We start from the raw sequence: 20,698 nt of genomic DNA on the forward strand, positions 1-20,698 counted from the left end.
AGGAAGTATTCTAGTAGTATCTTATTGTATGTCTATCAGGAATTTGACTATGATCCTCTTACTATTGAGCCACACTGAGATGGTTTAAAGAAACTCCACTTTATATCTGTAATGGAAATGACATAATGTACCTTTACTCTATCTGTCCGATTGTTGAAAAGGCCAATGCGCCGGATGGTGTTGAGGATTGGATCGTTGCCATCATCAATCATGTTGTGAGTGGTCACTGGAGGCAGGCAGTGTCGCTAAAGAAAGTAAAGACATTCCATGAGCCAGGGAAAACTATTGGGAAAGAGTCCTATTGTTATTCTCTTAGGTTAGTGAAAGTCAGTGGGAAATTTTGCATTTGACTTGGATAAGATTTATCCTTTCATTTTAAGATAAGAAAGGAATGTTATGATCATATAATGTTGTCTCCTACATAACCCAACCCTCAAGTGAAGTCATAAATGCTGTCACAGGACTTGTTTCATTTATGGCAAAATTAATGCATTTGTACCAGCTTTTAGAGAGACCTAAAATTTAATTCTAAAGGCTTTTAGGGATCGGGGATTGATCTTATCTCTTATCAGGAGATTAATTTAACGTATTTCATAAAAATGGAAAAAAAATCAGGCTTTTGAAATAGTCATGAAATAAAACAAGAACCAAACCAAACAGAAAATGCCTTAATGACTTTGTACTTAATGCAGAAGAACAGAAAAAGAAAGATTTGTGGCCAGCATGTGACTGTGGGAAGATGGATTTCCCCAAACAATCATTTTAGGTCATATTCTCATTAAAAACAATCACAACTCAGCTTTCAATTTTATCTATGAGAAATAAATTTGCTGAACTTATTTTTCAGTGCAAACACATCACTATGTCGTATACAATCCTTTTATATAGTCATGTTCATCATTTCTACTGGATGCTTGTATAAATAATAACTGTTTTCTGACCTGAGTGGAAAAGATGGCTCTTTTCATAATGGTTATATCATCCCGGTCAAGAATCTTGGTCAAGTCTGGAATTTCTCCTCTGTAGATGCAATACAGAGCCTGTTTTATCAAATGGCTTATCATCAGCCTTTTTAAGCTTATGAGCTCACATTAAAGTTTTATAAAGAAAATGAAGAAACAGCAAACAGGGTTCACTGTGTCAACCTTTACTTTCTTTTTATTTTGATATTCTATTCTTTTAATATTCTCTTCAATATTCTTTTTTTAAATATTTTTTTTTACTGTTTTCATTCCTATCCCTGATATGGAATAACATCTGAACTTGCTGATGTTCCAATTAGATTCTAATAAAGTTTAAAGACTGCTTTTTGCTTTTCAGACAGACCTTTGTTTTGCTGCTTTTGCCAATCATTTTGGTTGTATTTCACTTCCAGCTCACCCTAACTGTATTCTGAAACAAAATGAACAAGCCACTAATCCACATTAATCCACTTTGTCTTCGCTGGTATTTTAAACTGAGGTAACTCGATTTTGCCGAGTAAGCCATAGCGTTACTTGAGATTCCTGTGTCACTGAAGCCTCTTACCACAATGGGGTGCTAGTACCTTAGGTTTTTGGGTTTTTTGCTTTTGTTTTTAATTTTGTGACTTAACTATTGTACAAATAACCTGTATATGGAGCAAAGGGTTCCATATCCTTTCCTATGTCCTTTCCTATATACTACAAAATCCTTTTACACAAGCAGGAGAAGCACAGAAACACCACAGATGAACCACTTGAATATATGGGTCCACAAGGCACAGCAAAGTGACCTGCACACTCACTTTAACAAGGCATTGTAGAGTTTCTTTCCAAATTTTTCTTTCACAGATTGCGCAGTATCCCTAGGAAAATAAATAAGTATATGTGTAAAACAGGCACATGCAGGACAAAGACAGAATAAAAGAGATTCCTGCTGTTAGAAAGTAAAATGTGCTTTCGTGTATGCTGGTGAAACAAAGAATGCAGAAGCAGATAGAGCTTTGGTTCTCAGAGGTCCTTTACCCAACCAACAGCCATACTGATCGATTTCAGTGTCGCTGAGGATTTGATCTGCTTCCAAAGATCTGCATCCAAAGACAAATGCACTGCTAAAGATAGGTGCGGAATTCAGTAGTAGTTAATTCCAATATGTAAGATGTATTCCGAGATGTAAGATGTAAGAATTAATTGGATAAGGTTTTTAAAGAAAGCTCATTCTCTCTTTCTTTTCCTAAACTAAACTAAATGTAATTTTCCATAAATTAGTGTGTGAACCAGGAAATTTACTGGAAAACTCAGGCCTATGTTTTAAATTGATAATAAAATCTGTGACAGACAAGTGTTAGATTTTAGTTGTGAAAGCACTCCAGGGAAGAGTTATTCTAAATATAAAACAGCAATTTAAGTTATCCTGCCCATAGATGGAATAGCACAGTGCTTGAAATTACAGGTGAAGATGCATCTCTCAAAATAGCAAAAGCATTTTTAATTCAGCTCAAATGCTCACTCTCTTGGAACTTTTCCAGCTCTTCTGATTTCTCAGAATTTGACTCCCAACTGAGACAGAACTTGTTAAGTAAAATTCTGAACTTTGCTGAGTTGGGAATCTACACAATTGTTTTTAATTGCTCTCTCCTAATTCACATAGTCACAACAGTGTTAATTTTGGGTGAGTTATAAAGTGGTCAGATGCCATAATTGATCCAGATCCCAGCAAAATAATTCCCTCATGACCATGGGTTATGCCACAAACCACTTTTGAAACTTACTCAGATAGTATTGGCTGCTTTTTCAGCAGCACAGGAAACAGAGATTTTATGCCCCCAGTCAGTCATCTCCTATCCCCTGATAACTGCCAACCTCTTACTGTATTTAATTTCTCTGGCATAATTAAAAACTAATGTCTTATAGATGGCAGGTTGTTTTATCCAGTAGATGCAGAAAATGACCCTGACAACAGTGCACATGATGATTTTTTTGTTTTTCAGATCTCTAAGCCATTAGATTTCTATCATTTTACAAATATAGAACTGTCATTCGAAAGAGGCTAAACACAATGAGAAATGGACATAAAAAAGAAAGATTTTGTTGGTTTTAGTCCCCAAGCTTTAAGACTAGCCTCTTCTGCAGCAGTTTAACTGCTCTAGCTTTCTGAGAAGCACATTTTCATTTCCCCACTTAGATAATTAATCTGTGAATATGCTGAGTGATATAACATTTTAAACAAAATTAATCTTTGATATCCTACCACTGTTTTCCTTAATGAATTTGACCCTTTGGGTTTACAGAGTCTCTCAGTTTAAAAGTACCTCACAGCATCCATCTCATTCTCTGTGGAATCGCACAGCACTTAAAGGGTTATTGGCTACAAGGTCCTCAGGGAGGATGGCAATTACCAGAGCTGCTTTCTGACTGCTTGTCCTTTCAGGGTTTCCACATTGAAATTGTTTGTCTTTGCTGGCATGATGAAGAACACAACAACTGTAACATCGCTCTTATGAACCTACATGGACATGAGATGGAGAGAAAAAAATATCATATCAGTATAGGCTATCACAGACCTCTTTAATACAGAATTGGTCACAGCAAATCACATTTCACTTTCACTGATTCTCCAGAGGATCCTCCCCCTCTTCCTTTACCTGTGAAGTTTATGTCAAGTCAGAGAGATAGTGCAGGGTAAGTATAAGTAAGTGGAGTTTACACAGTTCTAGTTTGGGCAATATGGGACTTCCTCGCTTCTCATGGCTTATAGACTGTGATTTAGGATGTGAAGATAGACTGTCAAAATGAAAACATACACATATTTTCTCCTCTGATACAAAATACTTTCATTCAAAAAGGTGAGAAATGTTATTTGAAGGGCTAATTTTGAATGGAATCAGGTTCTGGAACGTATTTTGAAACAGTAACATAATCAAGCTATGCTCAGCTCATGGGAGAAGCAAGACCCAGTACCTCTTCTATAGTGCTGTGGCTCAAAACTAGCTTCAGTTGGCTGTGACTTACCATCAGCCAAGCTTGTCATTGAGGTCACATCAGTCTTTGGGTACAGTAACAGAAAGCTGCAGTCGTGGTTTATCAATATTTATAGTTTAGAGCTGTGTAAATGCCATTAAAAAGTACCTGATGCTGATACAGCATTCCAAAACAACAGAATTCAGGTACTTGGCAAAGTTCTGGAGGGAACACCCAAGTTTTACAACATGAATTATTTTGCTCTTAAATGGATTAAGCATTTCCAGTGAGTCCATAGACCTTAATGCTGTATTAGCAGATGGTGATGGTAGAAAAAGTATACTTATGGCTTTGAACATTAATTCTTTGTCAGCCTTTGCTGACAATATAGAATCAAGATTTTTAACTCAGGTTTTCCATACAGTTTAAATGACAGACTACTAAAGAAACAGGGTCAACAGCCAACTCACCTTTGCTATTTGACTGAAAACTGATTAGCATGTTTTTGATTTTAAATGCATCAGCCTCCAAGATTAGACCTGGAGATATTTTCAATATATTCCCTATTTGCAACAGGTGAGTGCTCTGCTTTCCGGTAATGACACCTAGGTCTTTTTTTTTTTTTTTTTCTTCATTACAGTACTGCAAAAAGACATCTAGAAACATTGCACTCATCTTGCTGAGGAAACAGAAGCCTGGAGGAACAAATAGTTTCTCATTCATCAGGCCTCTGCCATACTGTGAATTTTAATCCAAGATTCTCATCCAATAGTACTAAAAGTTTTCTAACATCATGTTCAGATCATAATGAGACAAAAGATTGACTTAAAAAGATGGTTTAAAAATGTATCATTAAAAGATGACCTCTGTCTGCCTTCTCTTGTCTAGACTTTTAAAATGCATTCCCGATTCACATTTTCAGCACTTTTCAGTACAAGGGAGGTGACCATGGATTACTTTCTTTAACCATTAAATATTTTATTTCTAAGTAAATTTAGATTTATTTATATATAATCTGACAATTTAGGGAGAAAGTTTTATAAAACCTCAAAATATACCACAATTATTGTCTTACATACCAAAGTACGGCATGGAAATTCTTGCATGTGGCTTCCCTAGCATGGAAAGTTATGCCTAAGTGCTATGTTATCTACATTTTCAAAAGCTTTCTTACCCTCAGCAGAAAGTTTAGTCTTGATAAGGCCTCTAGAAACATATCAGCACCTTTGTTGGAAAACTCATACCTTCCAGCAATGAAGAAAAACAGGGTATTTTCAAGATTGAAGTCAAGGTGGCTGAAACCAAGCAAACAAATAGATAAGGACCAAGTGTTTCTAGATGTGAGCAAAACAACATGCACATCAAACAAAATGATGTTCTGCATTGCAAACAAAACACAGTGCCAGAGCTGGACTCTAGAATTCTTTCAGTTTCTCACTGGGAAATCCCAGGTGGACATTTGACTAAGTTGATAACTAAGGTGGTAACACCTGATCTAAGAAGTATTTTTTTAAAAAAACAGTCCTTCTGCTTTGGTTCTTGCTTTAAATAGGATTGGACAACCATTGTTAATTTTGAAAAGTAAAAGCATACCCATAGAAATGACCTCGAATGAACTCTTGGATCCTAGCCTTGTACATGGAATGCAAATTCTGAAACTCATGAATTGCGGAAAATTTCTTAATGTTCAAGCCATTTGGGGTGACAACATCTGGAAGAGCAGAGAAAAGAGAGGTAGACATCTTATGAGTAAGATAAATCTTTAAAGAAAGAACCAACGCATCTTTCAATTGCAAATATGTGAACAGATAAAGTATTCTTACTAGGCATGGGTAGGAAACAGCACTGTCTAACACAAGGACTTTCATCATTTCAATGACTGGATAACAGTCATCATAGCTTGTATGCATTGTTGATGCATAAATTACATGGCTGAAGTTCTGTACTGCTTGGGCATACTCCACAAAGCCATTCCATGAGGCCCTCCCCCCACAATATTTCAGAAAGCTTTGGAAGATACTTGGTCTTATCTGCACTGAAGTTATACCACTGAAGTTAGCTGTTTTTTGATACACCCCCCCCCTTTTTTTTTATTCTTAGTATTACCATTTCCTGCTTTATCAGTATAGATGGAAAACTTCTGAAAGCAGAAACTGTTTTGTACTATGCACTTGTTCATTATATGGCACAACAGAGTTCTCTTCTAAGAGGGCTTCTGAGGATTTACTGCAATTCTCCTCACAGATTTCAAAGCTTTTTACAATTAAAATTTGTTCATTTCCTGTGTCTTCTAAGAAGTAGGTATGGAAAGATGTAGCTTGTTCCAAACAAAACTTAAATTCAACCACCTTTTCATCTTCTAGTAGGGCATATTACCTATTTAAGAACTTGCCTAAATCTAATTAAAGTAAATGGAAAGAATGCCATTTTCCTTCTTCTGAGTTGGCTGATAGAGCAAAACATGCCAAGAAATGAAACAAGGGCCAGTTCCTCAGCAAATATATTTCACATTTGGAAAGCGAATTCGGTAGAACTATACCAGTTTGCAACACCACATATTAAGTAAAAATGCTCTTTAGAGAAGCAAGAGGTGTTAATTATCGGAAGATTTACTAGCATTGATTTCATAATACTTTTTCTACTGGCAAATATCATTAGCCCTCTAGTAACTACAACCCCAACTGTATTCATTTTTTTCTTCAGTTTTCAGCATTATCTATAGGGTGCTTCATAACACATCATTCCTTATTATCACATATCTACATATTCATGTAGGCAAAGGAGCATCTACTTTGATCTCAATGTGTGTGGTTAGCATTGACATCAGGACTACTGATGCGAGCACTATCTCTTTTGCCTGCCGCCAGTTCAGCACTTGAACATTACTGCTACTGTGGTCTTTCAGCGAAGGCTCCTTGACATTCAGCATTTCTCATCTCTTCTCCCAAAAGGAGAGGTTTGTGTGCCTATAACATGAAGCATCTCACCTATTACAAAACTGTCTCATTTCTGGAGTGACTACCAGAGACTTCTTTAAAATACCTGTGTCTCCTCTGGCTGAAAACATTTTGAGATGCTTTTCAAATAAATGCCATCGGTTATCAATGTGCTGTACAAACTAAAACAAAACACTATGGCCATTTTTAATGGCTTAAAAATTATAGTCTACTTTGGCAGGATTTCTTCAAAAGTCTATTTTTCAGAGGTCAAGTGTTCTGCACTTGGTAAAAGCAAGTCATTTCAGAGATATGCCAGGTAGATAACCAAACACCTGAATTACTTTTAAGATGTATCTTTCATGTTTATCGCCATATTGATAGTCAGTCAGTAATAAGGCAAATCTCTGTTATTCTAAGGCAGGATCCATGATCTAGCTTGAAGCGCTACAGTTAACTAGTTATCAGTCCCAAACCTTAATTTTCAAATCACCTAAAACAAAACTATTAAGAAAAAAAAAAAACATAAAAGCCCACTGAAGCCATTTGAGTAGTTATACTTCAAATAAGCAGCTAAGATGAAGATGGGGAAAGCACCTAACTAAGATAGTTTGAACATTGTTTTGCAGTTTTTCTCCTGTGACAAATATCTGCTGATGGGATATCACGTTGAGCCTTTACAAAGCATTATACTGATTTATACGGTACTTTAAAGACACATCAAACCAGGATCATCCCCTTACTCAAAACTCATGCACAGAACACGACAAGGTTTGTTAATAAGTACCATTTATGCAACTAATATAATGGGGAAAACCAGACAAACTTTTCAGCACTTTAGTATATTGACTAGCTAATTTAATGAAAAACATTTGTCATGGTTAGGCCCCAAGACCACAACCACATTGCTACCCCTATTTGTGAGAGATATAGAGACATTAGCTGCATTCATCTATAGTTTGTTTTTCAGCTTCTTATCTCTTTCAATACCAAGCAAAAAAAAAAAAAGAAAAGAAAAAAACAGCATTAGTATTGGTAATCAAATCATATCTAGCATTCTTTTTCACATGCAAAGGTTTTTTCTAAAAGAATATATCACTCATTGCTATCAAAACAATACATTTTAGACTCCATATAAGTTGGTGAAATGTATTACAAAGATTCCACAGTTTCCACTTTCATCAGTAAACCCGAATGCCCTGTTAGGAGCCCTACTACATGCACAAAACTCCTGAGGCTTAGTTATCTCTGAAAAGAAAGCCCAGCACCTATGGAGCTAAACTAATGCTCCCATGAAATGGTGCTGAATGCAGTTACTAAATGGTGCTGAAAATGATTTCTCCTGGATTGTATGCACTACTAGAATCTGCTTCAAGTGATTTTGCACTTTTTTTTGAAAATTGGTTACTTCCTGAAGTGTAGCCAGATGTACACACATGTACCTTGTTCTTCACGACTATATGCTTGTCTCTGCCTATCATTTTCATTCAGTTAATCTAGATTCTGAGAGAATATAGTACAGGAAACAAATCCAGGTCTTACCAGGATTTCTTTTAAGCATGTGCTCTGCTTCTATAGCTGTTATCTCTGAGACTGTGGTGAACACATGGGCACAATGTACAGATGCCCGTTCCATACAGTAACGATGGTAAATCTGTCTTTCTCCTGCTTCCTTGTCAATGTCAAACTGTTGAACATCAAAACAAACAAAAAAGACACCTGAATGATATGCCACTTCATTTTTTTTTAAAGTCTTATTTTCCTAAGAATTATGCTCTTGGTCTGCCTGTTTTTTTTGAAACATTTTGTTATCTTAAAAGACTTTCAAGGAGAAAGATTGATTTCAATTCCTGCATGTTTGTAAAAAAGACAGCTGAGAAAAGGACAGAGACCCAGATTAATGATTCTGCAAAAGGTAAGAATCTGTTTGGTTTGCTGGCTGTGTTATACTTTTTTTGCAATTGCATCATTATATATGGTATTTTCCACAATCCCCAAGAAAATTTTAGTCTGTGAGATACAGCCATGTCAGAGAAGAACATCTTTCCTCTAGAACATACATCCCACTTGTTACATAAATTAAATGATAGGGAAAACACAAGGTAGGAGGGTAGAGGGAAAAGAAAACTAAAGATGAATTAATTTGACTCCATAGTGTGCCACAGGGCTGCAGTGCCACAGTGCCCCAGTCGGGCTCCTAACCCAAAAACTCTAAGTTTTAAAGTGTCAGATACTCCACTAAAAGCCATAAAAGCTCCTCTAAAAAATATGGGCACCCTAGTTATGTCCCCTCATATGGGTGCGGTAAACTGTTATTAATGTTTCTGGAGCATTCAGATACCACTGTGATGGATACAACAAAAAGGCTCTTAAAATAAGAGATTTGTTATACAGAGCGGAAATCTTAATTTCATGCAGTAAAAAGGTAGGAGGTTGCACCCTGAACAACAGTAAAATCCAAAATCATTATGATTATTCAATCAGTCTGTGTACCAAAGATCTAAAATGGTGCTGTTCCTTACAGCATGCTGAGCACACACAAATAGGGTGAATTACCATGGTACAAAGTTATGCAAGATTTTTTTTCAAATATATTTTTAATATTGAAATTATTAAAAAAAAATAGTAACAAACAAACAGATGGCCAAACTCCAGAAGACTTGAGAAGTCTCTTACCTGCCCCTTCCTCCCAAAATAGATTTTTTTTTCCTACAAAACTAAGTGGGATATGTTGGCTACCTGTAGATTAAGACTCGCTCAAACTTTTCTAGGAGAAATGTTTATCAAAAGCTTGTCTGAAGTACTGTGGCTTATTTCTTGCCAATTTTATGTCTCTGAATGCATGAAAACACCTAACACACACATATTTTTTCCTCCTTTGCTATTCAATTCTTCATCGTCTGAAAATTGGAAAGCTTTTATTATGGACATGCTCATATGACTTTTGGCCCATTTTTCAAAGGTATATAAGTACCTTTGCAATAGCAAGTAGAAACTAATGTCACATAGTTCACACATTTTATCCCCTCTCCTTCTCCTGCAGTTTTGTTCACCAGTTGATAAAGCAAGATGTTCGCCTCTGACCTCACTTAAAAGGTAGGGCAAGGAATCTCATTGTGTATCTAAGAGGGCTAGACAAGTGTCTTTGGAAAATAATAGCCTTAGACAAGTTGAAGGACAGGTTAAACAGAATTAACAGGTGAGACGGTAAAACAGCGCAGGAGACAAACTTATGCCACACAAGGAGCAGTGTGCAGAGACAGCTGAGCTGTATTAGCCCTAGAACTAGAGCAACGTGGGGCACGGTTCAGCACTGAGCTAACAAGCTAATACACAGAAAGAAAGGAGAACACCGGGTGAACTAGTCTGCTTTACAACCACAGGCCAGTGTGGTTGCCAGCGACAAGAATCAGAGGGGGAAAATGCTTCCTCAAAGCCAAGTTAATTTTGCAGCACCACGAAAAGGTTCCACAGACATAATGTTTTTGACTAAAGCTTCTGTTTGAAATAACTTATTTCCTTTCTATGGATCTATGTGATGAGCATGCTGTTTCATTTATGACTTTACATTTGGCTTCCTAGCTAACAGTTGGCACAGTAGGTAATTATCGCTGTAACCCCAAGAATGGCATTCCAGTCAAGAGAGTTAATACAATCTTTAAATCTAAAAACAAGAGACTACCAAGCAGTTATTGGGAAGTGGTATTATGTTTCTCTTGGAAATAGCGAAACAGTAGCTGAGATTAAAAAATTCAATTCAGATTTTCACATTTCAAACTCAAAAAGACAAACTGCAAAGGGTTTAGAAATAAACAAGAAGAACGATTTGAGTGCAGAAAAAGACTGAAGATTGCACTAGTTACATATACACCTGACAGAGACAGGTAACTTGCTTGTTTCCACACAACTCCAGATTCTGACACAGACCTATGCTTTCATAAAAAGCATGAGGAAGGCCAGTGAAAAGTAAACCAAGACACATTCAGATAGGAAATAAACTACATAGCTTTGATAATGAATGACTTCATGAAACTCTGCATATGAAATGTAGACTCCATCACTTGAACCTTGCCTCAAGAGCGGATAACAACTAATTTTAAAAATGTTATCTCATGGCTTATGCTTGATGGAGGATTTGTCAGCTAAGGATTTTAAGCAGAGAGTAAAATGGAAATTTCTCGTCTTCAAAATCCATGACATACTCAAGTTCATAAGATGATTCTACAGTGGGGGCAGGAGCAGTCAGAAGAAGGATTGAAGTTCAAATTTCTTACCTTGTGAGAGGTGAAACAGAAAGATCTTCGGTTAGCATATAATCACATTGGGCTCCTATTTTCTGAAGGATTTTAAAATGGCTCCTCTGTTCAAAATCTAGCTTATTTAATTCCCATCAGCTGGTATCTTGTGCAAATAAAACTTAAATTCCTGTGCCAAGTTTTGTGCTTTGGCTCATGCGCCAAATAAGAATGAAATTTATACAGCCTGGCATAAGTCCGATCTCCATTAGCGGTTCTACTAATAAAGCAGATCAACTGCATAACAGTGAGCTCACTGCAGTGTACTAAAAGGAATAGGAGCTTATGCTCCTATTTTACCAGCATGAAACTCCCAATTGTTCATTTCTACTGAGATTTTAGTGCTTTTCCTGGTAGATCTCTTACTGCAGAACTGTCCACTATTTTGCAAACAGTAAAGTCAGTTATACTTGTGTGATCTGAACGCTAATTCTGAAGAGAATTGTTACGCACTGTCAGGGCATCCTTATGTAAGATAAAAAGCTATGAAGAATGAGATTAAACTATGCCTTTTTCATCTTCTACTTAGAGCCCTTCTTGCTTTATAACGCCACATAATGCTTCTAGTAAGAAACACTGGGGAAAGTGGAGGCATTTGGGGGTTTCGATCCCTGACCAGTGCTCCATGGAACCATTTTCAGGTGACCACCTGTCAGATGAAATTTCAGGCTAGACCATTTGTCCAGAAAATGGTGGCCTGATGTGACCATCTACTCACCCAGGAATTAACCTGGAGTTAGCATCAGTCAGTTTATGAAAGGTGATGGTGTATTTAAATCCCCATGGGGCATTATTTGACCACTAAAACGATTTAAATGTGGATCAAGTAAATAACTAAAACCTACACAGAGCAGCCATTACATGGCTGTTGCCTCAGAGATCCTTAGGTCAGGCAGTCTCTACTGCTATTACACTCTGCTGAGGACACAACAGTGTTACTCCTGCTATTCACCGGTATCCTGTGCACACTGTTAAGGGTTTATCCCTCATTTTTGCAGTGGAACAAGAACATCTGAGCTTCTCCCATTTCAAGGCAACTATGTAAGTAAGCAAGCATAAGAGAACTGCATATTCTCAAGTAGTAGTACTGAATAAGAACCACTCTCCAGTCTTTGATTGAGACAAATAGCAGATGACTCAGGAAGAGGCCTGGAACCAGTTTTTCTGGTCACTATCCACAACATTAGTTACATAACATTGCTACTACTCTTGTATGAACTAACTGTTAAATCCCCTCTTACGTTCCCAAATCCTGAAAATGGCTTGCTACAACTCACAGACCGGCAACATGCCATGAAAGAAGGTCATCTCTTCAGTTCTGGTGGCCTACACTTCAGGTCTGGCAGAGGTTTTAGGAGTCTGTCATGAATTGTGCCTCACATCGCGCTTCAAGAATGAGTTTTTAACTTTTACCCAAGGGTCTAAGGCAGACTGTATGGCAAGTTTTTATGGATCCAGCACTGGAGGGCCAGCAGAACACCAAGTGGAGCCCTCCCAGTTCTATCACCTGGTGAGAAATAGTGACTTGAGCTCTTCTTTCTTCACAGGTGTGCTCAAGAAAAAGTCAGTCAGTCTGCATTGCACAGCCCTTTGCATGATCATAGAAACATAAAATCATTATGGTTGGAAAGACCTTCAAGATTAAGTTCAACTGAAAGCCCCTCAACACCACACCTGCTAAACCATATCCCTAAATACCTCATCTACACATTTCTTGAACACTGCCAGGGATGGTGACTCCATCACTTCCCTGGGCAGCCTGTTCCAATGCTTCATCAGTCTTTCCATGTAGAAATTTTTCTTAATATCTAACCTGAACCTCCCCTGGCACAACTTGAGACCATTTCCTCTTGTCTTATTTTTGGTAGTTACTTTGAAGAAGAGATTGACCCCTGCTTCACTACAACCTCCTTCAGGCAGTCCTTGATGCTGATGTTAATTCCAAAGAGCATGACATTTGGGCCAAAATCATCTCTGATCTCAGATGAGTCAAAGTGTTTTTTTCTACATTGGAATTCAGATACGAGCTATTACTTTTCTGAGGAGGTGAGAGCTTCCACTGTTTCTTAGCAATCCTTCATATTTTTAGAAGAGCCCCTTCAATGCATTTTTTTAAATCTTCTGTTGCTGCTTATTGACAGGGGTAGTGTAAAACTGAGGTGAAAGGGTGCTACAGCATGTGTACACACATGTATGCGCAGAGAAGGCAGGACAAGAGACAGTGGAGAACAGTGCTTTACGTTATCAGGGCCAAGAGAAGAGAGAGACATAAGGAGGAAGAACCTATTGCTCACACACAGTGCCTGGAACACTATAAAAAGACAGAGAGAAAGGACTGCGAAAGACTTTAACATTGCAGAAAAGCACTTGGTCTCAGAGAGCTGAGCAAAGTTCTGTCTAGCAGGCATTCAAACACAGCTTGCTTTGAGTTGTGCTGCACACTAGAAAAGGGAGCATGAGACATCCTCTCTTTTCTGCAGAAACTGTGTATATCTCCAGACACTTTTCTCTTGCACTGCAATCTTTTTTTTTTTTCTTCCTGTACTCTCTGCATAACACATACTGGAGTTGCATTTTTCCTACCCATCTTGGTGACTGTACTTAAAGTTGGTGGAAAATATGTTTTAAACATGAAATTTGAATCAGAAGTGAGAGCTTAAATTCATTTATTACCACAACCTAAAGGAAAAAAAAATGTTATACAATTGTCCTGAAACAAGAAAACTAGTTATTATGCTTTGGGGGGTAGGAGCAGGGAGTGACATGCCCTTTAAAAATATATTGTCTTATCCAAAGTTTAAGCATTAGGAAGTCCTGAAGATTCTTTATCACTGGAAAAGAAAGAATCACTTGTTTGACCTTAATAATTTACTACTAGAAGGCAGCAACAAGAATATCCTGTGAAGTATTGCCTGTGTGTATCATTTAATGACCGTACTGTAGATCAACCCCTCGTGTTTCTCAACTAGCTTTCAGGCCAGGCTGACCTTTTAACAGCCAAAGGAGCCATCATTAAGACAACCGATCTCTTAGTGAATGCTGAGTTTGTTAGGAAGAGATTTAGCACTCTGCAAGCATGTGAAATAACGGTGCAACAGCTTGGCTTTGTTCCTTGTATTAGTACCTTTAAATATCAATGTCTACATGGAAGGTTTAAGGGATTAAGAGTTTAGGAATCCACAAGTCTCTTCTTTTAAATTACATTTACAGCACTTTATAATAATACTTCAAACAGATACCTATGTTTCCTTCCTTGTATCCTTAGAATAAAAGCTGAATATATATTTCTATATTTATCACATAGGTAATAGCTACCAAAGAGATTTCTATAGCTTTGCCATGGGATAGACTGTACTTTATCAAATAAAGTTGGCCATGTCATGGGCAAGTAGCATGAACAATATGAATATGGAGACTAGCATATAAATAAATTTAAGTCTGTTCAGATGAAGATTATGACTTTTTTGAATACACAGGGAAGGGGACAGGCAAAATTCTCATTCAGTTAAAAAAACAAATGCTTTTGAGAAAGGCAGACTAGTTTGGCCAGCCTATTTATAGCTCACTAAATTAATCAGAATAGAAAACAAACAAACAAAAAAACTCTTAGAAGTTCCCTTAGAAAATCTCTGACACAGGATTTTTAACATCAGTCTGTAAAACTATTGGTATTCTCTGCCCTTTATTTGTATATAAAATAAGCTCTATTACTTATTAAAATGCAAAATCTATTTTGTCCTGCTGAAGGAGGACACTATTGCTTGGGCTTTGCCTTTGGAAGACAAACAAGCTTGACACACTGTGGAACAAGTGTCACACTAAGGAACAAACATCAACATATACTGCCAACTGAGTCATCTTCCTCGCTGACTTTAGTGAAGAAATTGCATCTACTCTCAATTAATACTAGAATGCAAAGAACTCTTGAACTCAGTCCATCTACAACCACACTAGGAAATCCCAGATCATGCAGTGTACCTCTGCGGAGGGCAATGCTAACACATTTCTGTCCTTTATGTGTTGGTTTGCATTATGATTGAGTGGAAAGAGAATAGTGAAAAACAAAACTGCTAGATGATTTACAAAAATTCCAAGCAGCAGATGTATTTTAATCTCAGAAAATGCCTCCTTAAGATTTCATCAACAAATGATGTCTCATTTGAAAAGCTTGAAAGTAGAAGGTTTTCTTTTGATTTACAAATATTTAAGAGGTAGGTTGGGAAAAAGAAAAAAAAATACCAACCATTTAATAGGATCCTAGGATAATTTTAGCAAGGACAGGGCTACTGTTTTTTCCTAGTCTTTCACTACGAAAGAGTGCTGTGAAGCTGCACCTGAAGTTTCAGATGACTGCATTTTACATAGGTCACAAACAGTAGCACCCATTGCCCTGAGTTAATTCCCCTTCCTACATATGAAGGGAAGATTTGCACAGACACTACACTTGCAGTGATGATTCGGCACATAACTACTCTCCTTTTGCTTTTGAAACCTCTTGTACCATTGAAAAGAAGGCTAAGAATCTCAGCTGGCAAGCCCTGTGGAGCTGCATCGTTATTACATGAATTAGTGGATTGGACTAAATCACTGACTTGACCAGAAGCTGAAGGAGCTGTCATGTAAAATCTCAAAACACATTGGAGATAGTGGGGTCAAGAGTGTCTACACTGAGTTTAGGACCAGTCGCAAAGACAAAGGCAGTCATACCTAGAAACCTCATAGCCTGAGGTGTCAGGAAATGGTTAATGTATTTTTTTGTGCTCTGGAACTGATGAGCTATCAGTGCTGTGTGACAATCCCAAATCATGACACAAGACAGAGCATAAAATATTTGGTGCACAGTAAGCAGAAAAGGTGCCAGGGCCTGATTATCTGAGAACAGAGGGAATGAGAAAAACAGTTTCTTACCTGGTCAAGATTGTTGTAGAAATCTATACTGGCTGCACACAGATACCTTCCAAGAAGAGTCGCATGGGTAGTAAAAATCGTGGCGACAGGAAGTTTCTGAGATCGAGAGAGAATTAAACCCACTCCTGCTTGCCATTCATGAAAGTGGGCAATTATGTTGGGCTTGCCATCAAACTGACTGGAAAGCTGAAAATAGGAAGAAAAGAGATGAGACACACATAATCCTGCTCATCACCCCAGCCCCAGGAACATCTTCTTTCATGCCTTCTTCTATGTGCTTTGTTTGATATGACAAAGTACAAGATTGTTTTAACTGTCCATGTGTCCTAACTCCCACCAGCCCTAATCAGCAGCCCAAGGAGAAGCACAAACTGTTTTAGTGCCTCAGAACAGCATCCTTCCTAGTGTGTTGCGAAGCTCAGGTAATCACAGACATTCCTCATTTTTTCTTCAATTTGCTCTTCTGCTGTTGAAAATCTCAGTTGGATAAGAAAATCATAGGCCTCTCTGATGGACAGATGATTCACCAGATTAACGAAATCTTTTCTTCTCAAGCAGGCTGTGATAGTGTAATACGTGAAGTAACAACGGTATTGTCATTTCCTTCTGTCTGTCTCACTTCCTTGTGCAAGGTAATATCTTACAGCTAAGATATACAGTGTTCACTGGCTTCAGGAACAGTTTGTGAGTGTGACTGCCTGACTAGACAGGACAGAAAAAGGTAGTTTGAGATCCTACCTGTAAGGAAATCCAGTGTCAAATAAAAGGGCTAAGAAGAGACAGTAAGGACACATGACACGGAATATAGAGCACCTCATACAATAATATTTTTAACCAACCACTTAAAATGTCAGTTATAAATACAAATTTGATTTAGAACAAGCAGCAACTTGATTTCAAACTGAAATACATACAGAATGACAGCCACATCCCAAAGCTGGTTTGCACTGCTGCCAAAACTGGGGTTTTAAACCTTTCTGTTTAAACCTTTCTGTTTAAAAACCGTACCTCTTTTAAAAACCAGGCTGTCAATGATCCAAAAATCACAGCATCATTGGCTTCTCGGTCATGAAAAGGGATTCCTATGTTGCTAACATCCCAAAATTCGCCTTTCCATCTGTCCAGATTCCATGCTGCTGATCCTATATTGAACAATAAGACATATGGGCTGCCTTCTATCAGCCATCTTCCAAAAAAGACCTATGGAGAAGAGGCAAGGGTATTACAAATAAAAGTTAAAATTGAACATTAAGGACAATATCTCTCGCTATTTTCATCTATCAATTTTTCCATATTTGTATAAAAAAGGGAATATTTAAGTATTACATACATAATGGTTATTATTTGGAAATATATAAGCAGTTCTATGTACCCAGGATATGTGGTTTGCTTGCAAAATAAATAGGATACTAATGGACCAAAGGCTGGAGGTTAAAGGAAATGACAATCTTTAAGGGTAATTCAAGACTTTTATTCTCCATTTTCACTTCATTGTTAATTTTTTCATGGAAAACTATACTTGGCTGAAGGCTTATCTTATGTTCTTTTCGAGATACCTATACTATTTTTGTTCCTATTTCAAAAGTATTATTGTCAACAATACTTTGCCACTTATATGAGATACCAGTGATGACTTTTGTAGAACAGAAGCTTGGGATCTTTACCTATCACCACATTTCCTCATCTTGCCCAGGCATCATAGTTGATGTCCTTTGGCAGAACAGGAGGACCAGTTAGAATGAGTAATAATATCTAAAACCACATCAGCCTACGAAATACAGCTGTCCTGCTCCAACTGCATCAGTGCTGTTAAACATCTCCAAGAGTATTTAGGAATACGCTGATAGAATAGTGCTGAACAACATCATCTACACCTGCCCAAGGGCATTAGACTGAAATGTCATAGACAACACAACACGGCCCACACTAGAGATTGCATCGTCAAATTATTTAATGTTAATTCCACTAAACAAAATGGCTACAACAGCTGAGGCAGATTAACTACTGACTCTAGAACAAAATGGACAGAGGTGGGATCTTGAAAGCAATGAGAAAAAGGCTCTTAGATCTGTTTACACAAAGACTAGAGAGTCTGTACATATGGGGTTAGGTTGTGGCAAAGGACCACTCCTGACCTGAGCAGTTTGGAAGCATTCCTAGGTCCCCTGGAGGGATCCACTGTGACACATAAGTAAAACGTAGACATAAATGTTAATAGGATAAGCTGTCTAGAAACGAGAGCATCATTATTACAGATCAAAACTATCCTTGACATACCTGGGGCAGATTTGCTGCTATAAATGAGCAGCACATGTAGAGGTGATCCTGGCAGGGCTGACTAGTTAAACTGAATGTATTGCTGGAATAACATAAGGTGTATATAGAATTGCAATCAATCTGCCCCACAAGGCTCTAGATATTTTCTGAACAAAGGAGTATTCTGTGGCTTGCAGAGACATCTCTTTGTAAGCAGCAGAAGCAAAATAAAAACCTTGATCAATCGCTTATGAAAATCTAAGCAGAAATAAAAAGGGCAGCTAGATTAGACCTTTTAAATTTGAACTTCAGCCTGAAGCATCACATAATGTTATTGTCCCAAAAGGCATATTCTCAAGCTGCTGCACATGTACACCTCGCAATGTATTTGTACATAATACACAGTAGGGCATTACATCCCAAGAACTGCCATTGCCAAGGGTGATACACATCTCCAGTGCCACAGCTGGTGGCAGTTTGAGAAATTCGTTAATTCCTACATTGAAGTGTGTCATTCCCCTCTGCAATACAGTACTGTTAGAAAGCTTCATGGCTGCTAATGCTCTTCACATCTACTGAACACCTGCAGACAACTTCTCTCCTTTCAGCTAACATCCCCCAAGACTGAAGGTGGATCCTACGTTTCTGATGATTTTCAAGAAAGCAGTTCATATGTGGCTTGTATCATTTTTCACTACTTTTCAGGTAATAAGTTATCCTCAAAGCTATAATTGTTTGCAGCCTAGAAGCTTGCCTGTCCACACCACATATCACCTGCTGTAGAGAGAAGAAGCATTTTTTATCCCCCTCCTTCTCCCTAGTTTGTGGCTGGAGAAGCTGAGGCATGAACAGGACATGAGGTCACCATATTTTCTGAGATCACACAGAAAACATTGGTTAAAAAGCTGTAAGAAAACCAGATGAACTGTGTGCAACACCTTAACCTCTCTTTGTAGGGAATGGACAACTAGTTGTTTTGCTCTGAAAAAGAAGATTATTTGTTAGTTAGACACTTTTTAAAATTCATTTGTGATTTGTCACAAAATCATGATATCACGGTGAAATGCTTCTCTGTGTCCAGGTTTATTGAACAGCACAAGAAAATTAAATGTAATATGAGTTCAGTCAAAGTAAGGTCATATTCTGTCTACTAAAAAATCTCACTGTATTTAGAGACTAGAGAAATAAGTCATTAATCCAATTAAGTAGCTTGCAGATAAATGACCGTTAAAACCTGTAATTGGATGAACTGGTTCTTCCTCAAAAATAACCTTTAATGAATTGACTTTGCTGCTCTAACAGTGCATTCTGAGCCTTTCCCATTGTGACATTGAACAGGACTGCTGTGTCAAGTGGAACAGCAAGAGCATTAACCAAAACTATAATCTCCTCAGAGTCAGCTTAGTTGCTTTAGGAAGCACTAGCACATCTGATTTACCTGACAGCCTTGGCCTTTTATAGTGTCCATTGCCTTCTTAACTGCGGGGTTTGGAGGCTCGCAGGCTTCCACTTGAGTCTTCACACTGTGCTCAAAATAGGGACCAATCAGGAAATAGTTTTCACCCCATTCGTCTGCAGTGATTTTGGCTTTTGTCTGGATCACAGTGTAAATGCCTCCCACTGCAAAAGAAGATCACAAAGAACAAAAGGTAGAAAGGAGCAGAGGCCACAAAGCTCTGGAATAGGTTCCAAATCACCCATGAATCACACATGCCTCTAGTTTAAACACTTCATGCATTCAGATTTTAGAGTGAGTTCTGCCTCTTACATTGGACCAGGCTAACCCTCTCTACTTAGGATGTCTATCAGCATGTACTGATGGCAGACCATGCATGATCCTTACATAGTTGGTTCTTGCATTCCAAGAGCAGCTCCCCGCCCCCCCCCCCCTTTTTTTTTTTTTTTTTTTTTTTTTTTTTTTTTTTTAACTCCAGCAGTCATCATTTCCAAACACATTCCTTGTGACGTGGAAATACATGCGGTTAGAAATCAGCTTGTGCTTCCAGCTTATTTTAGGTAAACCACCGAGAGAAGCTGTGGCACTCATTAATTCCACTATTGACCATGAAAATTAATTTAAAACAGCATTCTTAAAGCAAAAGGTGTCAGGTTTCACCACGAATCAAAAGAGTTACTGAAACTTGAACAAACTTAGCTTTTCATAGAACTATTAAGGTTGGAAGGGACCTTTGGAGATCGTCTAGTCCAAACCCCCTGCACACGCGGGGTCACCTAGAGTACGTTACACAGAATTGCGTCCAAGCGGGTTTTGAGGATATCTGGAAAAGGAGATTCCACTGCTTCTCTTCGCAACCTGTTCCAGTGCTCTATCACTCTCACCATCAAGAAGTTTTTCCTTTTCATTAAGAATAACTCATTTGAA

The 20,698-nt window shown here is 37.8% G+C and overlaps 1 protein-coding gene across 1 annotated transcript in view; it reads right to left on the reverse strand.

Annotated features, from left to right (window-relative positions):
- GYS2 (glycogen synthase 2) overlaps positions 1 to 20,698 on the reverse strand; it is a 34,431-nt gene that overhangs the window by 7,677 nt on the left and 6,056 nt on the right. Inside the window, exons 2-11 of the mRNA XM_010220046.2 lie at positions 19,754 to 19,935; positions 17,068 to 17,259; positions 16,060 to 16,245; positions 8,399 to 8,543; positions 5,514 to 5,631; positions 5,095 to 5,215; positions 3,359 to 3,465; positions 1,766 to 1,825; positions 942 to 1,020; positions 132 to 245 (exon numbers count right to left, since the gene is read on the reverse strand). Of these exons, the coding sequence (XP_010218348.1) occupies positions 132 to 245; positions 942 to 1,020; positions 1,766 to 1,825; positions 3,359 to 3,465; positions 5,095 to 5,215; positions 5,514 to 5,631; positions 8,399 to 8,543; positions 16,060 to 16,245; positions 17,068 to 17,259; positions 19,754 to 19,935 (1,304 nt within the window). The remainder of the gene's footprint in view (positions 1 to 131; positions 246 to 941; positions 1,021 to 1,765; positions 1,826 to 3,358; positions 3,466 to 5,094; positions 5,216 to 5,513; positions 5,632 to 8,398; positions 8,544 to 16,059; positions 16,246 to 17,067; positions 17,260 to 19,753; positions 19,936 to 20,698) is intronic.

This window comes from Tinamus guttatus, unplaced genomic scaffold (assembly GCF_059628265.1).
Source record: "Tinamus guttatus ecotype Peru unplaced genomic scaffold, ASM5962826v1 Tinamus_guttatus_pri_ptg000308l, whole genome shotgun sequence".
NCBI classification, from domain to species: Eukaryota; Metazoa; Chordata; class Aves; order Tinamiformes; family Tinamidae; genus Tinamus; species Tinamus guttatus.